At 39.7% G+C, this 18,853-nt stretch overlaps 1 protein-coding gene and 1 pseudogene across 2 annotated transcripts in view; one reads left to right on the top strand and one right to left on the bottom strand.

Moving 5' to 3' along the window:
* HSPA4 (heat shock protein family A (Hsp70) member 4) overlaps positions 1-18,853 on the top strand; it is a 57,694-nt gene that overhangs the window by 31,486 nt on the left and 7,355 nt on the right. Inside the window, exons 8-15 of one of the 2 annotated variants that reach the window (XM_021677474.2) lie at positions 6,588-6,664; positions 8,204-8,355; positions 8,835-8,941; positions 9,207-9,340; positions 10,208-10,389; positions 11,671-11,760; positions 15,989-16,141; positions 17,050-17,175. In XM_021677474.2, coding sequence (XP_021533149.2) covers positions 6,588-6,664; positions 8,204-8,355; positions 8,835-8,941; positions 9,207-9,340; positions 10,208-10,389; positions 11,671-11,760; positions 15,989-16,141; positions 17,050-17,175 — 1,021 coding nt within the window. The remainder of the gene's footprint in view (positions 1-6,587; positions 6,665-8,203; positions 8,356-8,834; positions 8,942-9,206; positions 9,341-10,207; positions 10,390-11,670; positions 11,761-15,988; positions 16,142-17,049; positions 17,176-18,853) is intronic. The other variant, XM_021677475.2, reaches the window with a different exon arrangement.
* LOC105710103 (lysosomal-associated transmembrane protein 4B-like) lies at positions 392-944 on the bottom strand (annotated as a pseudogene).

Consider the following 18,853-nt stretch of genomic DNA (forward strand, 5'->3'; position numbering starts at 1 on the left):
TCTACACTGGAATGGTTTAAGAAAAAGTTGTCTACTTTTGGTTTTATTTTACACTTTCAAAATAGAGGGAGTAGAGAGAAAAAGTGTAACTTTTGCTGCCTAACTTTGGAGCCCAGCAGGTACAAAAGCAAACTTCTCTGACTCTGGGTCCATCAGATTTGGGGGAAGTTTCAGTGCCTAGGGAAGGTTAGTGAAGCCCATTACACCCCGAATCCTATAGAAAGAATTCTACAGCTCAACTGTCACAGTGTTCTGGTAAAGCATATGCTGAAAAGTACAGGTTTCAACCTAACATCTAAATTTTTAAAAGTAGCATTTCAGCAACAAACAAGCGCAGAGAGCTCATCGCAAAAGTGAAATAACGGAACCATTGCTCAGATGTCAAAAAAGTCAAGCTGCTGCCCTCAGCTCCGCTTAGGCAGACATGTAAGGTGGCGGTGGCTCCTTGACAGCACCATTCACAGTGGCATCATCATACGGGGGTAGCAGCACTGTATTGTCATTGCTGGTAACGTAAACAGGACATTGGAGGAGTTCCTGCCATTGATGTATCAGTAGCAGTTCCAAACACAGCTAACCAAGTAACCCTTAAAAGTCAAGATAATGCTAATAAACAGAAGAATAATAAGGACCAAACAGGTAGGATTCACTGACATGACATCATCTCTGTAGGGAAAATTAGGAGGCAGTTGTCGTATGTATTCCTGAATGGAGTTTGGATAAACAAGCACAGTGATTGCAACCACGGTGTTCAGGGCAAAATCAAAGATCTGGTAACAGAAGAATGGGATAATCCAGGCTGCGTGTTGCTTGTATACTCCATAAGTAGCCATAGCACATATCAGTATCATGAGACAAGAAATCGCAATGGCAATGCACGTGTGGTTCCACTTGGCTGGGGAGGCCTCAGAATCATGGCAGAGGGTGAAAAGCATTCCTTCCATGGCGGTGACAAGAGAGAATCCCATGTTTATACTTAAAAGTCACTTTAGCTGGATAGAACATTCTTAGCTCATGTTTTCTTTCCTTCAGTATCTGAAATGCAGTAACCCTCTGTTTTCTTTTGGTGTATAACATTGCTGTCAAAGTGTGACAGCATAGTTTTTAGATATTTGTCACTTGTTCTTTTTGCTCAGATGCCCAAATGTTTTTGATATTTTTTTTTCTTGGAAATCCACCTGGGTGTGATGGCTCACACTTGAAATCCTAGTACTTTGGGTCTTCGAGGCGAGCGAATGGCTTGAGCTCAGGAGTTAGAGACCAGCCTGCGGACCATGGGAAAACCTTGTCTCTGCTAAAAATACAAAAAAAAAAAAAATAGCCTGGTGTGGTGGCATTCACTTGTAGTCCCATCTACTTGGGAGTTGGGGTTGGGAGGATCACCTGGACTCAGGAAGTAGAGGCTGCAGCGAACCATGATCACACCACATTGCACTTTAGGCAGGGTGATGAGTGTGTGACCCTGTCTCAGAAAAAAAAAAAAGAAAGCTCAATAATTTTACTACAATATGTTTTGATGTTGGATATTTTGCATCAGTTTTATTCCAGGTATGCAATGTGGCTTTTCATTATATAGTTTGACATTACAAATTTAAGTTTAATTAAATTTTCTTAAGTTTTCTTGAATTATATTGTCTAGTATTCTGTTCTAGTGCTGTTTTTTTTTTTTTGGGTGGGGGGAATTCTTACATAATTATGTTGGATCTCTCTTGCCTATTTTCTATTTTTTTTTTTTTTTTTTTTTTAGTTTGTCTATTTTCTATATTTGCCATTCTTGGTCCAATCCTTCATGGCATTGCTCTTGTGTACTGTTTAGTTTTCATTTCTGACATTGATTCTTTTTTTTTCTTTTTTTCTTTTTGGAATAAAAATAGCTACTTTTTTTTTGAGACAGAGTCTTGATCTGTCACCCAGGCTGGAGTGCAGTGACATGATCACTGCAACCTCTGCCTCCTGGGTTCAAGTGATTCTCCTGCCTCAGCTTTCCGAGTAGCCCGGATTACAGGTGTGTGCCACCGCGTCCAACTTATTTTTTGTATTTTTAGTAGAGACGGGGTTTCACTGTGTTAGCCAGGATGGTCTCGATCTCCTGACCTCATGATCCACCCACCTCGGCCTCCTAAAGTGCTGGGATTACAGGCGTGAGCCACTGTGCCTGGCCTGACATTTATTCTTTTATTTCTGATTCTTTTCTAGGTTTTTCTAATTCTGATTTGTTCTTTCATTTTCTGTATAGTTTTTATTGAGATATAATCACATACCATAAAACGTTACTATTTTAAAGTGTATAATTCCAAGGTTGTGCAACTGTGACCACTATTTAATTCTAGAATGTTTTTATCACCCCAAAAAGAAACCTCGTACCTATTAGCATTTACTCTCCATTTCCCTTTATACCCTAGGCAATTACCAATATGTTTTCTGTCTCCATAGATTTGCTTGTTGTTGTTTTTGAGGCAGAATCTCAGTAGATCATACAGGTTGGAGTGCAGTGGCATGATCTCAGCTTGCTACAACCTCCACCTCCCAGGTTTAAATGAGTCTAATGCCTGAACCTCCTGAGTAGCTGGAATTACAGGCGCATGCTACCACGGCCAGCTAATTTTTTTATTTTTAGTAGAGATGGGGTTTTGCCATGTTGGCCAGGCTGGTCTTGACCTCCTGACCTCAAGTGATCCACCCGCCTTGGCCTCCCAAAGTGCCGGGTTTATAGGTGTGAGCCTTTCTTTTGTTTTTTTTGTGAAATAGTTTTAAAATGTGGCTTAGCTTTCTGAGATGTTTTCCCTCCCTCTTACCTTCTTTTTTTTTTTTTTTTTTTTTTTTTTTGAGACGGAGTCTCGCTCTTGTTACCCAGGCTGGAGTGCAATGGCGCGATCTCGGCTCACCGCAACCTCCGCCTCCTGGGTTCAGGCAATTCTCCTGCCTCAGCCTCCTGAGTAGCTGGGATTACAGGCACGCGCCACCGTGCCCAGCTAATTTTTTTTTGTATTAATAGAGACGGGGTTTCACAATGTTGACCAGGATGGTCTCGATCTCTCGACCTCGTGATCCACCCGCCTCGGCCTCCCAAAGTGCTGGGATTACAGGCTTGAGCCACCGCGCCCGGCCCTTCTTTTGTGTTTACTGTGTTATCTTGCTTCGTTTGGATTTTTTTGTCAGGTACCTTTGAAGGTAACTTTAGGTTGGTCCCAGTTTGCTATGGTCCCTGAAAATACCTTATTGAGGGCCTTTTACTCTTGTTTTGTAGCATGCCAAGCCCTGCTGATTTCAGCTGCTGTTTTCAGTTTGGCCCTCTGAGTTAGGTTATTCTGGAGTTTTCAGGTCAATTATATACCCTTTTGTTTCTTTCTGTTTATTTTGCACAGAGCTGATACTAAGCAGGAATTGTAGTTGTGGGTGGTTTGTCTCTGCCTATATGTATTCTGAGGTTTGTGGGCATATTTTGTTACCTAGTTTTGTTTTAGGATTGTTTAAGCCCAGGAGATGGAGGTTGCAGTGTACCATGATCGTACAACTGTGCTCCAGCCTGGGTGACAGAGGGAAACCCTCTCAAAAACGAAACCAAAAAAATCTGCATAGAATTATCACATTACTCAGCAGTTGTATTTCTAGATACATATTCAAGAGAAATGGAAACACATGTCCGCAGAAAAACTCATGTGAATGTTCATCACACTGCTCATAGTGGCCAAAAAGTGGAAACAGCCCAAATGTTCATGAACTTATTGAAGAAGTAAGTGGGTAAATAAAACATGCTAAGTCCATACAATGGGATATTATTTGGCACTTGAAAAAAATTTTATACAAATACATACTAAAACATGGGTGAACCTTGAAAAGTTCATACTAATGAAAGAAGTCAGTCACAAAAGGCCACATTTTGTATGATTCCATTTATATGAAATGCCCAGAATCAGCAAATCTATATAGAGACAGAAAGTAGATTTAGTGATTGCCTAGGGCTGTGGGGATTGAGGAAAGTAACAGTTAAGGGTGATGAAAATGTTCTTTTTTAGACTGAAAATGTTTTAAAATTGATTGTGGCAATTCTTGCACAACTCTGAACATATTAAGTCACTGAATTGTATACTTTAAAAATATTTTTGTACCAAACCTCATGCCCAAAAGTCAAGAATTACATACTTTATTTTTATCTTTTTAATTTTTAAAATTCTTTTTGAGGCAAGGTCTCACTTTATCATCCAGTCTGGAGTGCAGTGGTACGATCTTGGCTCACTGCAGCCTCAATCTCTCAGGTTCAGAAGATCCTCCCACCTCCGTCCCCCAAGTAGCTGGGACTATAGGTGTGCAGTGACATGCCTGGCTAATTTTTGTATTTTTTGTAGAGACAGGATTTTGCGATATTGCCCAGGCTGGTCTCAAGTTCCTGAGCTCAACCACCCTCCTCGGCTTCCCAAAGTGTTAGGATTACAAGCGAGAGCCACTTCACCTGGACTGGAATTATATACTTTAAATGGGTGAATTCTATGGCATGTAAATCATATTGCAATAGAACTTTTTAAAAAGAAACTATCAAAGAACTTCTGCCAGCCGGGCGCAGTGGCTCACTGTGCTCGGCCTACTATTCTTTTTATTGAGATGTAATTTAATAAAGTCAACCTCCTTTCCCTTGTTTTTTGGGACAGTATCTCTGTTGCCCAAGCTGGAGTGAAATGGCTTGATCATGGCTTACTATAGCTTCGACATCCCAGGCCCAGGTGATCCTCCTGCTTTTCAGCTTCCTGGGTAGCTGAGACTACAGATATGACCTACTAAGCTACCACTGGCTAATTTTTTATATTTTTTGTAGAGATGGGGTTTTGCTGTGTTGTCCAGTCTGGTCTTGAACTCCTGGGCTCAAGCCTCAGTCTCCTGATGTGTTGGGACTACAGGCGTGAGCCACTGCACCCATCCAGAAGTCACCCTTTTAACATGTATCATTCAATGATTTAAAACTTTTTTTTAAAGTATATTTGTAGAACTTGGCAGCCATCATCACAACTAAAATTTAGAACATTTTCACTACTTCTTAAAGAAACACTAAACGAATGAGCAATCAGGCTGTGAAGACAAGGAGGAACCTTAAATGTATATTGCCAAGTGAAGGAAGCCAATTTGAAAAATCTGCATACCATAGGATTCCAACTCTGTGACATTTTGGAAAAGGCAAAACTGCAGACAGCTGGGCATGATGGCTCTCACCTGTAATCCCAGAACTTTGGGAGGCCAAGGCAGGTGGATTACTTGAGGTCAGGAGTTGTAGACCAGCCTGACCAACATGATGAAACCCTATCTCTACTAAAAAAAATACAAAATTAGCCAGGTGTGGTGGTGCACACCTGTAATCCCAGCTACTTGGGAGTCTGAGGCAGGAGAATCACTTGAACCTGGGAAGTGGAGGTTGCAGTGAGCTGGGATTGTGCCATTGCACTCCAGCCTTGGCAACAAGAGGGAAACTCCATCTTGTTAGGGACAAGTAGCCCCAGAAGACCTCCTCTGCTACATGTCTTAAACAACAATAACAACAGCAACAGTAACAAAAACTATGCAGACAATATATAACAGTCAATTACCCGGAGTTTGGAGCAGGGAGGGATGAATAGTTGGAGCACAGGAGGAGTTTTGGGCAGTGAAACTATTCTGTATGTTACTGAAGTGGTGAATACTTAGGCATTGTCAAAACTCAGAACAGTAATAGAAACTATCATATCTATCAGCATTGACTCATTAATTGTAACAAATGTACCATACTAATGTAAGATGTTAATAGGGAAACTGGGCTGGGGGTGAGGAAGGGATATATGGGGATTCTCGTTATCAAAAAAAACTAAACCTTTCTCTGTAAACCTGAAAGATCTGAAAATGTATATTAATATAAAGAAAGAGACATGGTTGTGCATGCCTTAGACCCAGCTACTTAGGAGGCTAAGGTGGGAAAATCACCTGAGCCTGGGAGCTCACTGAGGTTGCAGTGAGAGTGAGCTGAGCTCGTGCCATTGCATTCCAGAGAGAGAGAGAGAGACCCTGTACTCATTAGCTGTCCTTCCTATCTCTTCTGCCTCCATTTAGTCATTGGTAGCCACTAGTCTCCTTTCTCTGGATTTACCTATTCTGAATATTTTACATAAATATGTCTTCTTGTTTGGCTGGCTTCTTTAACCCAGCATATAGTGTTTTCATATGTTGTGATGTGTATCAGTTCCTCTTATTATATTCATTTATTTTTATTGCTGCATACAGTTGATAGGCATCTGGGTTGTTTCTGATTTTTGGCTATTAGGAGCACAATGGCTGCTTGTGAACATCGATAGACCAGTTTTGTGTGTAAACATGTATTTTCTGTTCTTTTGGCTATATACCTAGATTGGAATTGTTGAATCATATGCTAACCCTGTTTAACATCTTGAAGAACTGCCAAACACTTTAAGTGGCTGCACCATTTTAATTTTCTATTACCTAGGAATGTATGAGGGATCCAGTGCCTCCACATCTTGCCAGCACTTGTTGTTACCTGTTTTTTTATTGCAGCCATGCAGTCCACATAACAGTGGAATGTGATTTAATTTTTTTTTTTTTTTTTTTAATAGAGGCAAATTTCTGGAGATGTGCAGTGATCTCTTAGCTAGAGTGGAGCCACCACTTCGAGGTGTTTTGGAACAAGCCAGTAAGTATTTTTGTACCTCAGACTCTTTGGAAATTGTTATTTATTATCTTATTTTTGCAAACAGTGATACAAATTTTTATTATAGTAAGTAATTCAGTGGTGATATATTAAGCTTCTTTTTATCTGCATCTTCCCCCTGCCCAAAGTAATCTTTTGAAATGTCTAGGGAAATCTAATAAAAGTTTCATCAATAAACTGAATTCAGATGGAAAGTTGTAAGCCTTACAGTTATTTCATGGTAATAAAAATTGTCTTTAGCTATGCCGATACTGTAGTCTTGTAAGCTTTTCTGTCAGTGAATTTCTTCCTTGGCTGGATGAGAGCTGCAGCAAAGGGAAGGTATGATAACCACATACTTATTTAACAAGATGCTTTAATTTTGTCTCAGGCTAAAAAGGCTGTTTGATTCAGGAATATATACTAATTTTCCTAAAAACTTTGTTTGACAGTGCGTTTACCTGGACTTCACTGTTGTGTTGATTGTTATTTCAGATTTTTGAGATACGCTGTCAGCTTGGCACAGGCTTTCCTCTTTAATTAGTGATGATGGCAAATGGGCTTATTTCCACACTGGAAAAGCCCATTTCTTTAAATAGCCCTTCTCAAGATATTATCAATGGTTGTTAGATAAAATGTCACCAGGAAATGAGGTGATATTCAGAAGTATTTTATGAACAACAGCAGATCTTTGATACACACCTTCTTTCTTTCTGACCTCAAGAAACTTTACCTGTGTTTTATTTTATATTTTGTTTTAATTTTATTTTTTGAGATGGCATCTTGCTCTGTCACCCAGGCTGGAGTGCAGTGGCATGATCTCAGCTCACTGTAACCTCCACCTCCTGGGTTCAAGCGATTTCTCCTACTGGAGCCTCCTCAGTAGCTGGGATTACAGGCATGTGCCACCATGTCTGGCTAATTTTTGTATTTTTAGTAGAGACAGGGTTTTACCATGTTGGCCAGGCTGTTTTCTAACTCCTGACCTCCGATGATCTACCCACCCCAGCCTGCCAAAGTACTGGGATTACAGGTGTGAGCCCCTGTGCCCGGCCTCCACCTGTGTTTTAATTATTGTGGAGTATATTTATGCTCTGGATTAGAACACTGGAGTGGCTGGATATGATTCTCAGTACCTTTTTTTTTTTCTTTAACGCCAGGTCAGAATAACTCAGTGTTTTGAGGCCCTCTTATTTTCATAATGGCTAGCATACTTGAATGTTTGGTCTGTTAATGTTTTAACACTTCTTTGTGTGAGATTGTATGAGAGATTCAGGACCTGTACACTGCAGGACATTGAGTATTCCTGGCCCTCACCTCCTAAATCCCACTGTTATGCTACACTTCCCTCATTATTTTGAGAATCAAAGCGCCTACTTGTTTCCAGATGCCACATGCCTCTGTGAGTGTGGGCATGAGTGTATGTGCATTGTGGAGGTGGGTGAGGGAGTGGAGTTTTGTTACACATCTGAGTAATTTCATCATTATAAGATGTTATTGTTCTTTTATTTCATTAAAAAAATGTTAATTCTTTAAAAATAGAGTTAAAGAAAGAAGATATTTATGCAGTGGAGATAGTTGGTGGTGCTACACGAATCCCTGCGGTAAAAGAGAAGATCAGCAAATTTTTTGGTAAAGAACTTAGTACAACATTAAATGCTGATGAAGCTGTCACTCGAGGTTGTGCATTGCAGGTGAATTTTCTTTCTTTTATAGGTAACCATTTATAAATAATTATAACAAGATGGCAGTGGTTTATGTATCTATAGTTCAGGGTGATCTCAAGGTGTTGAGATGCCAAAACCTTTGTTTTAAAATAGATAGAGGTGATGTTCTTAAAAGTAATTGCCCTCTGTGGCACATAAGATGAATTAATTGACTGGAAACAGGTAAGTCTGAGCCTGAAGTATGACTAGAGTTTGGGCTTTTGCCTACATCTATATGAAATAGTGTACATCAATTAAATAAGGGTTGGGGTTAATGGAAGAATAAGGAATAGCTAGATTATTTAGGTAATTGACATGATAGAAGTTTGTAAAACTGTTGAGACACTGTTAATTAATGTAAATATTTTAAAAAGACCGTTGATTTTCTGAAGTCATTTGTAGGTTTAGTGATACCAGTTTATAATGTCTGTATTTGTTAAATGGAATTTTTGAAAATTATTTTTTAGTGTGCCATTTTATCGCCTGCTTTCAAAGTCAGAGAATTTTCTATCACAGATGTAGTGCCATATCCAATATCTCTGAGATGGAATTCTCCAGCTGAAGAAGGGTCAAGGTATCATGTTTATTACTCATTTATATACCTAAAGTTAATTCACTATTAGGCTGAAACCATCGGTGCCTTTTATATGCTGATTGATGTATATTCCTTTTTTACTGATTTTATATATAAAGATTCTTGGGAACTCTTATAATCTGGAAATAATGCCAACTGAGAAGGGAGAGAAACTATCACTATACAGTAATTACAAACCTAGAATATATGGGTAAAGTATTAGGAATATCCTGAAGTTGTGTTTTTGTTTTTTTCCTCCATTCAGTGACTGTGAAGTCTTTTCCAAAAATCATGCTGCTCCTTTCTCTAAAGTCCTTACATTTTATAGAAAGGAACCGTTCACTCTTGAGGCCTATTACAGCTCTCCTCAAGATTTGCCCTATCCAGATCCTGCTATAGGTAAGTAAAGAATTGGAAATTAAAAAATAAAAAAGCAAAACAACAACAACAACAACAACAACAAACCAGGCACAGTGGGTCACACCTGTAATCCCAACACTTTGGAAGGCTAATGTGGGAGGATCACTTGAGCCCAGGAGTTTGAGACCAGCCTAGGAAGCACAGTGAGACCCTGTCTCCATTTAAAAAACAAAACAAAACAAAAAAAAAACTTACCTACTCAGAGAGCTGGCATAGTAAAAAGAACAAGTGCAGTGATACAGTTTCAAAACATCCTAAGTTTTAGAACCATGTTATCTAGTTTTTATAGACTCTGGGACACTCTTATGTGGAAATAATACTAGTTGAGAAGAGAGAGAAACTAGTTATACTATAAAGACCTAGAATATATGGGTAAAGTATTAGGAGTATCCCGAATGTCATTTAGAAGCTGTGGAAAGTTAACCTGTTCTGTTTTCCCCATCTATAAAACCAGGAATAACTGATAACTTATACTTGTCAGAGTTCTGGAAATAAAGAAAATGTATTATTTTTTGTTTTGTTTTGTTTTCAATAGAGGAGAATGTGAAAAATCTGTTTTAGGAATTTATCTGAAAGTAGCATATAAAGATAAATAGAAATAAATGAAAGAATTGGGAGATATTTGAGTTCTTAATTGGGGCAAGATAATGAAGAGTTAGATATGTGAAAGAGGAAAGCGAAATCTGATTTTAATAAGATTTTAGGAGGACCTATTTTGCTTATTTAAAGCATCATGTTACTGACCCATCATTGAAAAGTAGACATAATCTAGCAATGTAGGCATATATTCCTGCTTGAATTCATCCTCTTTGGTTATGTGTTCTTTTGTCTCTCGTATGTCCCTAGCTCAGTTTTCAGTTCAGAAAGTCACTCCTCAGTCTGATGGCTCCAGTTCAAAAGTGAAAGTTAAAGTTCGAGTCAATGTCCATGGCATTTTTAGTGTGTCCAGTGCATCCTTAGTGGAGGTACACAAGTCTGAGGAAAATGAGGAGCCAATGGAAACAGATCAGAATACAAAGGAGGAAGAGGTAATGTAGACATTGTATACTATTTGTGATGGCCCAGAGGTGACTTGTCTAGAAATTATAGCAAGTAGACTTTGTGTCAAGGGAGGAACATTGGGACAGAGTGAGAGTGGATTTGTATGTTTCCTCTTCTTCCAATATAAGTGAACCGGCAACAGATTTTTATGCAGAATGTGTATAGAAATGGAACACAGTTGATTTCTCCTTTCATGCACTTCTCAACTTATTCTTGATTCTGGTTATTGAAGAATGCTCTGCATCTCAGTTAATTATTTTCAAAAGTAGGATAGATTGTACACTCATTTGTTGGAATTCTGCACTGGGTCTTGTCTTTGTGCATCAGAATCAAAGCTTTATAAAACTACAAATTACTTGTGATCCCAGCATTTTGGGAGGCTGAGGTGGGAAGATCACTTGAGCCCAGAAGTTTGAGGCTGGTCTGGGCAACATAGTAAGACCTCCATCTCTACAAAAAGTCAAAAATTAGCTGAGTGTATTGGCATGCACCTGTGGTCCCACCTATATGGGAGGCTGAGGCAGGAGGATTGCTTGAGCCTAGGAGGTTGAGGCTGCAGTGAGTTCTGTTTGTGCCACTGCACTCTAGCCTAGGTGACACAGTGTGACCCTATGTCGAGGAAATAAAAAAGAAAAAATACAAATGCTTCGGTTTCATCCCCATAGATTTTATTGGAGTTGATCTGGTGAGGCCCAGGTAGCAGTAGTTTTAAAAGCTTCTCAGGTCATTCTAATATGTTGCAGGCATTGAGAACCACTGGTTCAGGCTCTCCACAAACCTCTTCTTTCTTCATTATTCTTAGGCTTTGTAATTTTAACATGTTCACCTCCCAGAGCAAATGGAGTGGTCATGATTTTGAGGATAAAGAGAGGCTGACTTAGGAACTGTTTGAAAAAGTGGGAACCTTTGTGAGAAAATACCTATGAGGAACCTTGGAGAAGCTTATGCTCTCTTCAGGTTGTATTCTGATGATTAAATGATGCCACATTGTGAATTATGAGTACTTAATGGTACGCAAAGCAATTCCACAGTCATTTTTGTTTATGTAAGGGTAGGGAGGGCAAGTGTTACCCTCATTTTACAGATAACTGAGATCCAGAGAGGAAAACTTCTGTATTCTAGGTAATGTGGCCTACCTGGAGTTTAAGTGTAGGCCTTCTGATTCCTTGTAATTCAGCAGGAATTTCGTACCATGTGACTTTGTCAGTGTGTAATGAAGGTTGCGTAGGCTTTCCTAATTGCAGGATTTAATTTGCCCTGTTTTTCAGAAGATGCAAGTGGACCAGGAGGAACCACATATTGAAGAGCAACAGCAGCAGACACCAGCAGAAAATAAGGCAGAGTCTGAAGAAATGGAGGTATGGGGGGGGTGTGTGTGTATGGTTTTTTTTTTTTTTTTCTTTTTGAGACAGAGTTTTGCTCTGTTGCCCAGGCTGGAGTGCAGTGGTGTGATCTCGGCTCATTGCAACCTCTGCCTCCTGGGTTCAAGTGATTCTCCTGCCTCTGCCGGATTACAGGTGCCTGCCACCACGTCCAGCTAATTTTTTTGTATTTTTTAGTACAGGTGGGGTTTCACTATGTTGGTCAGTCTAGTCTTGAACTCCTGACCACAGGTGATCCACCTGCTTAGGCCTCCCAAAGTGCTGGGATTAGCCACCACACCCAGCTGAGTTTGTGTTTTAGAGTATGCATTGCAGTCTTTTTAAAGTATGTAGTTTTGGCTGAAGGGCAGTGTCTTGAAAGATAGTTACACTAGAAGTGCTTAATTTATTTGAACTGTTTTTTTTTTTTTAGCAAAATTTTGTAGTGGTTTGTAGTGTGCCATTTGCAAGATGGCCTTTAAACTCTCTTCTGGTTGATGCATGGGAAGAAAGCACTCAGGAATCCTAGTTTTACTAGGCTAGTGATTTATTTATGCTAGTTTTCGAACGGCTTATACTGAGTCATTCTACCCGTAGTTTATTCATTACTGATAAACAATAATGGAACTGAATTTTTTTCCAAAATTTTCAGTGTTCTGATCCATGCCTTTATATTTTTATTTTTATTTTTATTTTTTTGAGATGGAATCTTGGTCTGTCACCAGGCTGGAGTGCAGTAGCGCTATCTTGGCTCATTGCAACCTCTGCCTCCCGGATTCGAGCAGTTCTCCTGCTTCAGTCCCCTAGTAGCTGGGACTACAGGCATGTGCCACCACATCTAGCTAATTTTTGTATTTTTAGTGGAGATGGGGTTTCACCATGTTTGCCGGGATGGTCTCTAGAATCTCTTGACCTTGTGATCCGCCCGCCTCAGCCTCCCAGTGCTGGGATTACAGGCTTGAGCCACCGTGCCCGGCCTATTTTTTATTCATTTATTTTTTTTGAGATGGACTCTGACTCTGTTGCCCAGGCTAGAGTACAGTGGCATGATCTTGACTCACTGCAGCCCCTGCCTGCCTCCTGGGTTCAAGTGATTCTCATGCCTCAGCCTCCCAGGTAGCTGGGACTACAGGCGTATACCACCAGGCCTGAATAATTTTTGTATTTTTAGTAGAGACAAGGTTTTATCATGTTGGCAAGGCTGGTCTTGAATTCCTGACCCCAAGTGAATCTACCTGCCTCGGCCTCCCGACGTGCTGGGATTATAGGTGTAAGCCACCAAACCCATCCAAAATAACATATTTTTAATAAAAAGACATGGGCCTGGCACGGTGGCTCACACCTGTAATCCCAGAAATTTGGCGGGCCGAGGTGGGTGGATCACTTGGGGGTCAGGAGTTTGAGACCAGCCTGGCCAGTACAATGAATGAAACCCATTATCTACTAAAAATAACAAAAATTATCCGGGTGGGGTGGTTCGCTCCTACAGTCCCAGCTACCCGGGAGACTGAGACATGAGAGTATCTTGAACCTGGGAGGCAGAGGTTATGTGAGCTGAGATTGTGCTACTGCACTCCAGTCTGAGTGACAGAGCGAAACTCCATCTTAAAAAAAAAGTTATTTCAAATATTGGAATAATGGATTTAAATATATTTTGTGAGTAATGTAAATAACGTATTTATTTCAAAATAAGTAGTAACATTTTTGAATTCTTTACAACCTAATTCTTTTTTTTTTTTTTTTTTTTTTTTTGAGACGGAGTTTCACTCTTATTACCCAGGCTGGAGTGCAATGGTACGATCTCGGCTCACCGCAACCTCCGCCTCCTGGGTTTAGGCAATTCTCCTGCCTCAGCCTCCTGAGTAGCTGGGATTACAGGCACGCGCCACCATGCCCAGCTAATTTTTTGTATTAGTAGAGACGGGGTTTCACCATGTTGACCGGGATGGTCTCGATCTCTTGACCTCGTGATCCACCCGCCTCGGCCTCCCAAAGTGCTGGGATTACAGGCTTGAGCCACCGCGCCCGGCCTACAACCTAATTCTTTAATTTTGAGTTATGATGTTTAAATTTTTTTTAGCATTGAAAATACTTAAGTTATAAAATTGCAGTGTATAATCTCACATCTTAGGAGTTTCTAATTTAAAAAAGTTTCTAATTTTAAAAATTTTCTGATTTAAAAAATTTTCTAATTTAAAAGTGGCATTTAAAAAAGTTTGACAGAGGCTGGGCACAGTGGCTCACATCTGTAATCCCAGCACTTTGGGAGGCCAAGGAGGGTGGATCACGAGATCAGGAGTTCAAGACCAGCCTGGCCAACATGGTGAAACTCAGTCTCTACTAAAAATACAAAAATAAGCTGGGCATGGTGGTGTGCGGCTGTGATCCCAGCTACCTGGGAGGCTGAGGCAGGAGAATTGCTTTAACCAGGAACTGGGAAGCAGAGGTTGCAATGAGCTGAGATCACACCACTGCACTCCAGCCTGGGCTACAGATAGCAAGACTCCGTCTCAAAAAGAAAAAGTTTGAAAGAACCTTAAAGTGGCTTAAGTCTGTTATATTTTTATGTCAATTAACAAAAATAAATTGCTTTCCTTTAGCTGTGCAAGTAATATTAAGAAAATGGACAGGAAATTGTGCTTACAGATTCTTTAGTTGGGTCAGGCCTTTTTCAAGATGGAAAACCCTTTATGTTGTTGGGTGGGATGGGGCTAGCAGTGGCAGAGACAAGTACTTGTTCTCTTATGTGTTTGTGGAACATGGGTGGAGAGAAGGGAGAAGTGACAGCCCCTCCCCAATGCCCTTGAGCTGTGGGAAGTTCTAGAGGTATTAGTTATCTAGGCTTCCTTGGGATGGCTCAAAACTAAAGTGCCTTTTTCATAGTATTGCTTCTAAGGCAAATGAAATAGAAATGATAGATAAATTTCAGCAGCTGACTTAAGTTAGTTTGATAGGAGGTGGAGAAATGACATTAAAGTTTTACTTCATCATAGAACAAATTGAATTCCAGATGAATTCCAAAGTTGAAAGTTGAAAAGGAAAAAGGTTGAAGTGAATATTTTTTTAATCTGTGGTTGAGGAAGGGCTTTCAAAGTATGAAAACAAATAAGTAATCTCAAAAGATGGATACATTTGACAGTAAAAACTTATATATAGACAAACAATACAGTCAGAAAAAAACTAGAGTCAGTTGTTTGAGTGGAAAAATCACTGCAATCCTAAGAAAACAGTGGATAAAATATTATTAGGCAGTTTGAGAAAGTAGTTAAGTATGGTTTGTAAGTGTCTGAAAAAGGTTAAAAGAAACTCATACTGAAGTAACAGTGAGATGACATTAAATGAATTCTCATTTGTGGATTGGGTGCAGTAGAATGAGGTTTCTCCTTGTGAGAATGTAAATAGTTGTAGATATTATTGAAATCACATTACCAATATGTTACTGATCCATAAAAATTTCCTTTTTTTTTTTGGGAGACGGAGTTTTGCTGTTGTTGCCCAGGTTGGAGTGCAGTGGTGTGATCTCGGCTCACTGCAGCTTCTACTTCCTGGGTTCAAGCAATTCTTCTGTCTCAGCCTCCTGAGTAGCTGAGATTACAGGTGCCCACCACTAAACCCGGCTGATTTTTGGTGTTTTTAGTAGAGACAGGGTCTCACCATATTGGCCAGACTGGTCTCAAACTCCTGACCTCAGGTGATCCACCTGCCTCAGCCTCCCAAAGTTCTGGGATTATAGGCATCTGGCTGATCAGTAAAAATTTCATACCCTCCTCCCCACTAACTTCATTTGCATGTCTATATGTTTAAATAAAAGTAGGAGAAAAATTTTTAATAGTGATTATATGTTGATAAGGGATTATGGGAGATTGTTAGTATTTTATAAAATTTACCATCTTAACCGTTTTTAAGTGTATAGACATTGTGGTGTAACTAATCTTCAGAACTTCATCTTGCAGAACTGAAACTCCATACCCAATAAATAACTTTCCATTATTCCCCTCCCCAACCCCTGACAGTCACCATTCTGCTTCCATTTTTATGAATTTGGTACCTCATAACATTATTTACTTATTTTTTATTTTCTTAGATGTTACGGTAGTCCAGAGTTACTTAGGTCATCATCAAAGAACAAAGTAAAAAAGTAAAAGCAGCTTTTCAAACATGACCCATTTTGAAGTTTAAGGTAGTCTGTATATATGTTTGTTTTTAATGATTTCTGTTGTTTTAGACCTCTCAAGCTGGATCAAAGGACAAAAAGATGGACCAACCACCCCAAGCCAAGAAGGCAAAAGTGAAGACTAGTACTGTGGACCTGCCAATTGAGAATCAGCTATTATGGCAGATAGACAGAGAGATGCTCAACTTGTACATTGAAAATGAGGTTGTTACTTAAAGTCTTTTGGAACAGTGAGCTAACAAATTAATGTTACCATGGTGTTCAGACTCTGTGTCTAGTAACTATGCATTTTTGATTGTTTGGACTTGGGGAAAATAATTTAGACTTTTGTGTGGTATTGTAAGGGCAAGTTGAAGCAATAGATCCCATGGCATTTTACATTGGTACTTTTACATTGGTACTAATATGTATTGCTAGAAGCTCTGTTATGAAATATTTGACATATAATGTCTTTGGTGTAGGGGAGGTATTGTTAATTTTTGAATATGTAGGTATATTTGTTCACTAGAGATTGGGATATTTGAGGTGGTGGTCCTGGAAGTTGATCAGCAGGAGAAATACAGCATTAATGGTAGTAGTATTTTGCTTATTCCTTTTCCGTTGCCAGTCAGTATGTAGATACAGTAACTCTTACTGAGTGAAGCATGATTTGGGATCTGTGAGCACATATATTGAATTAATTTTTGTCCGTGAGGTTTCTTACCAGGTTTCCACTGGATCTTAGAATAGTTTTGTCTTACAGAAACTTCAGCATTTATAGTGCATGAGTGAATTTGATTTTTCTTCATATCTCATAATAATTCAGCAGAGGATATCAGTGACATTGAACCAATAGTTTTTTTAAAGTTCTCTTGTCTTTAATTATTTAATTTTGCTTTTGAGTATCTACACCTTGATATTTCTATTGTTTTTTTAAATCCCACCCACAAAACTTTTTGATATTCAAAGTTTGTTGAGATTAGTCTCCCCACTTGCCTTTGTTTTGTGACTTGCAGAACTAAAAGGATTTGGGGAAGAAAGAGTCTCTACTTTTATAATTATATTAGTATTAAGAGGAAATGATCTCAGTTGTCCTAATGGCTAATTAATTTGTACATAATGTTTATTCTCAGGGTAAGATGATCATGCAAGATAAACTGGAGAAGGAGCGGAATGATGCTAAGAATGCTGTCGAGGAATATGTGTATGAAATGAGAGACAAGCTTAGTGGTGAATATGAGAAGTTTGTGAGTGAAGATGTAAGTGTCTGCTGCAATATGCCTAACTACTGTGTGTCTTCTGGAAACATCTTTAAGTGGGTTAGAAGGGAAGTCTGCATCTATATGTGTATAGTAGAATTATTAAAAATGGGTATTTTTTGGTTGGGGTCACAATTTTATATATTTCTCTCTCAGTACAGTGTTTTGCACAGTTTAGTCTTTGTGTATCATGTTCACAAATCACTTTTGACACATTTGAATGCTGTTACTTACCTTGTATTTTTCTTTAAATTATAAAAGCTCACTTTTTCCTGTTCATTTTAACTCACAATTTTTGATTTAAAAAAAAAAAATTTAAGTAGCTCTTGGGTACAAGTGGTTTTTGGTTAGATGGATGAATTATATAGTGGTGAATTCTGAGATTTTGGTGCACCTGTCACCTATGTCCTGTATGTCGTACCCAAGACCTTTTTTTTTTTTTTTTTGAGGTGGAGTCTTATTCTGTCACCAGGCTGGAGTGCAGTGGCGAGATCTCAACTCGCTGCAACCTCCGCTTCCCCGGTTCAAGTGATTCTCCTGCCTCAGCTTCCCGAGAAGCTGGGACTTCAGGCGCGTACCGCCATGCTTAGCTAATTTTTGTATTTTTAGTAGAGATGGGGTTTCACCATGTTGGCCAGGATGGTCTCAATCTCCTGACCTCGTGATCTGCCTGCCTTAGCCTCCCAAAGTGCTGGGATTATAGGCATGAGTCACCTCGCCTGGCCAAGATACAGTTTTTTATCCCACACGCCTCTTCTGTCCTCCTGCTTCTGAGTCTGGATCCAAAGTCCATTATATTACTGTGTATGCCCCTGCGTACCCATAGCTTAGCTTCTGCTTATAACTGAGAACATACAGTATTTGGTTTTCTAGTTCCAAGTTACTTCACTTAGAATAGTGGCCTCCAGCTCCCTGCAGTTGCTGCAAAAGACATTATTTTGTTCTTTTTTATGTCTCAGTAGTGTTCCATAGTGTGTATATACCATGTTTTCTTTATCTACTCATTGGTTGATGGGTACTTAACTCACCTGTATTTATTTATTTTTTGGAGATGGAGTTTTGCTCTTGTTACCCAGGCTGGAGTGCAGTGGCATGATCTCGACTCACTGCAGCCTCTGCCTCGCTGATTCAAGTGATTCTCCTGCCTCGCTTCCTTAGTAGCTGGGACTACAGGCCTGCTTCACCACACCCGGCTAATTTTTGTGTATTTAGATAGATGGGCTTTCACTGTATTGGCCAGGCTAGTCTTGAACTCCTGATCTCAGGTGATCCACCCACCTCAACCTCCCCAAGTGCTGGGATTACATGTGTGAGCTACGGTGACCAAGTGCACACTTTTTTTTTTTTTTTTTTTTTTGAGAGGGAGTTTTGCTCTTATTGTCCAGGCTGGAGTGCAGTGGCACGATCTTGGCTCACTGCAACCTCCGCCTCCCAGGTTCAAGGGGTTCTCCTGCCTCAGCCTCCCGAGTAGCTGGGATTGCAGGCATGTACCCCCATGCCTGGCTAATTTTGTATTTTTAGTAGAGACAGTGTTTTTCCATGTTGGTTAGGCTGGTCTCGAACAAACTCTTGACATCAGGTGATCTGCCCACCTCGGCTTTCCAAAGTGCTGAGATTACAGGCTTGAGCCACCGTGCCTGGCCTGCACTTGCTTTTAAATGCTGTTTTTAATTCTGAA

Source organism: Aotus nancymaae, unplaced genomic scaffold, assembly GCF_030222135.1.
Source record: "Aotus nancymaae isolate 86718 unplaced genomic scaffold, 86718_ANA_hifiasm-v0.15.2.pri h1tg000064l_1, whole genome shotgun sequence".
Classification (NCBI taxonomy): Eukaryota; Metazoa; Chordata; class Mammalia; order Primates; family Aotidae; genus Aotus; species Aotus nancymaae.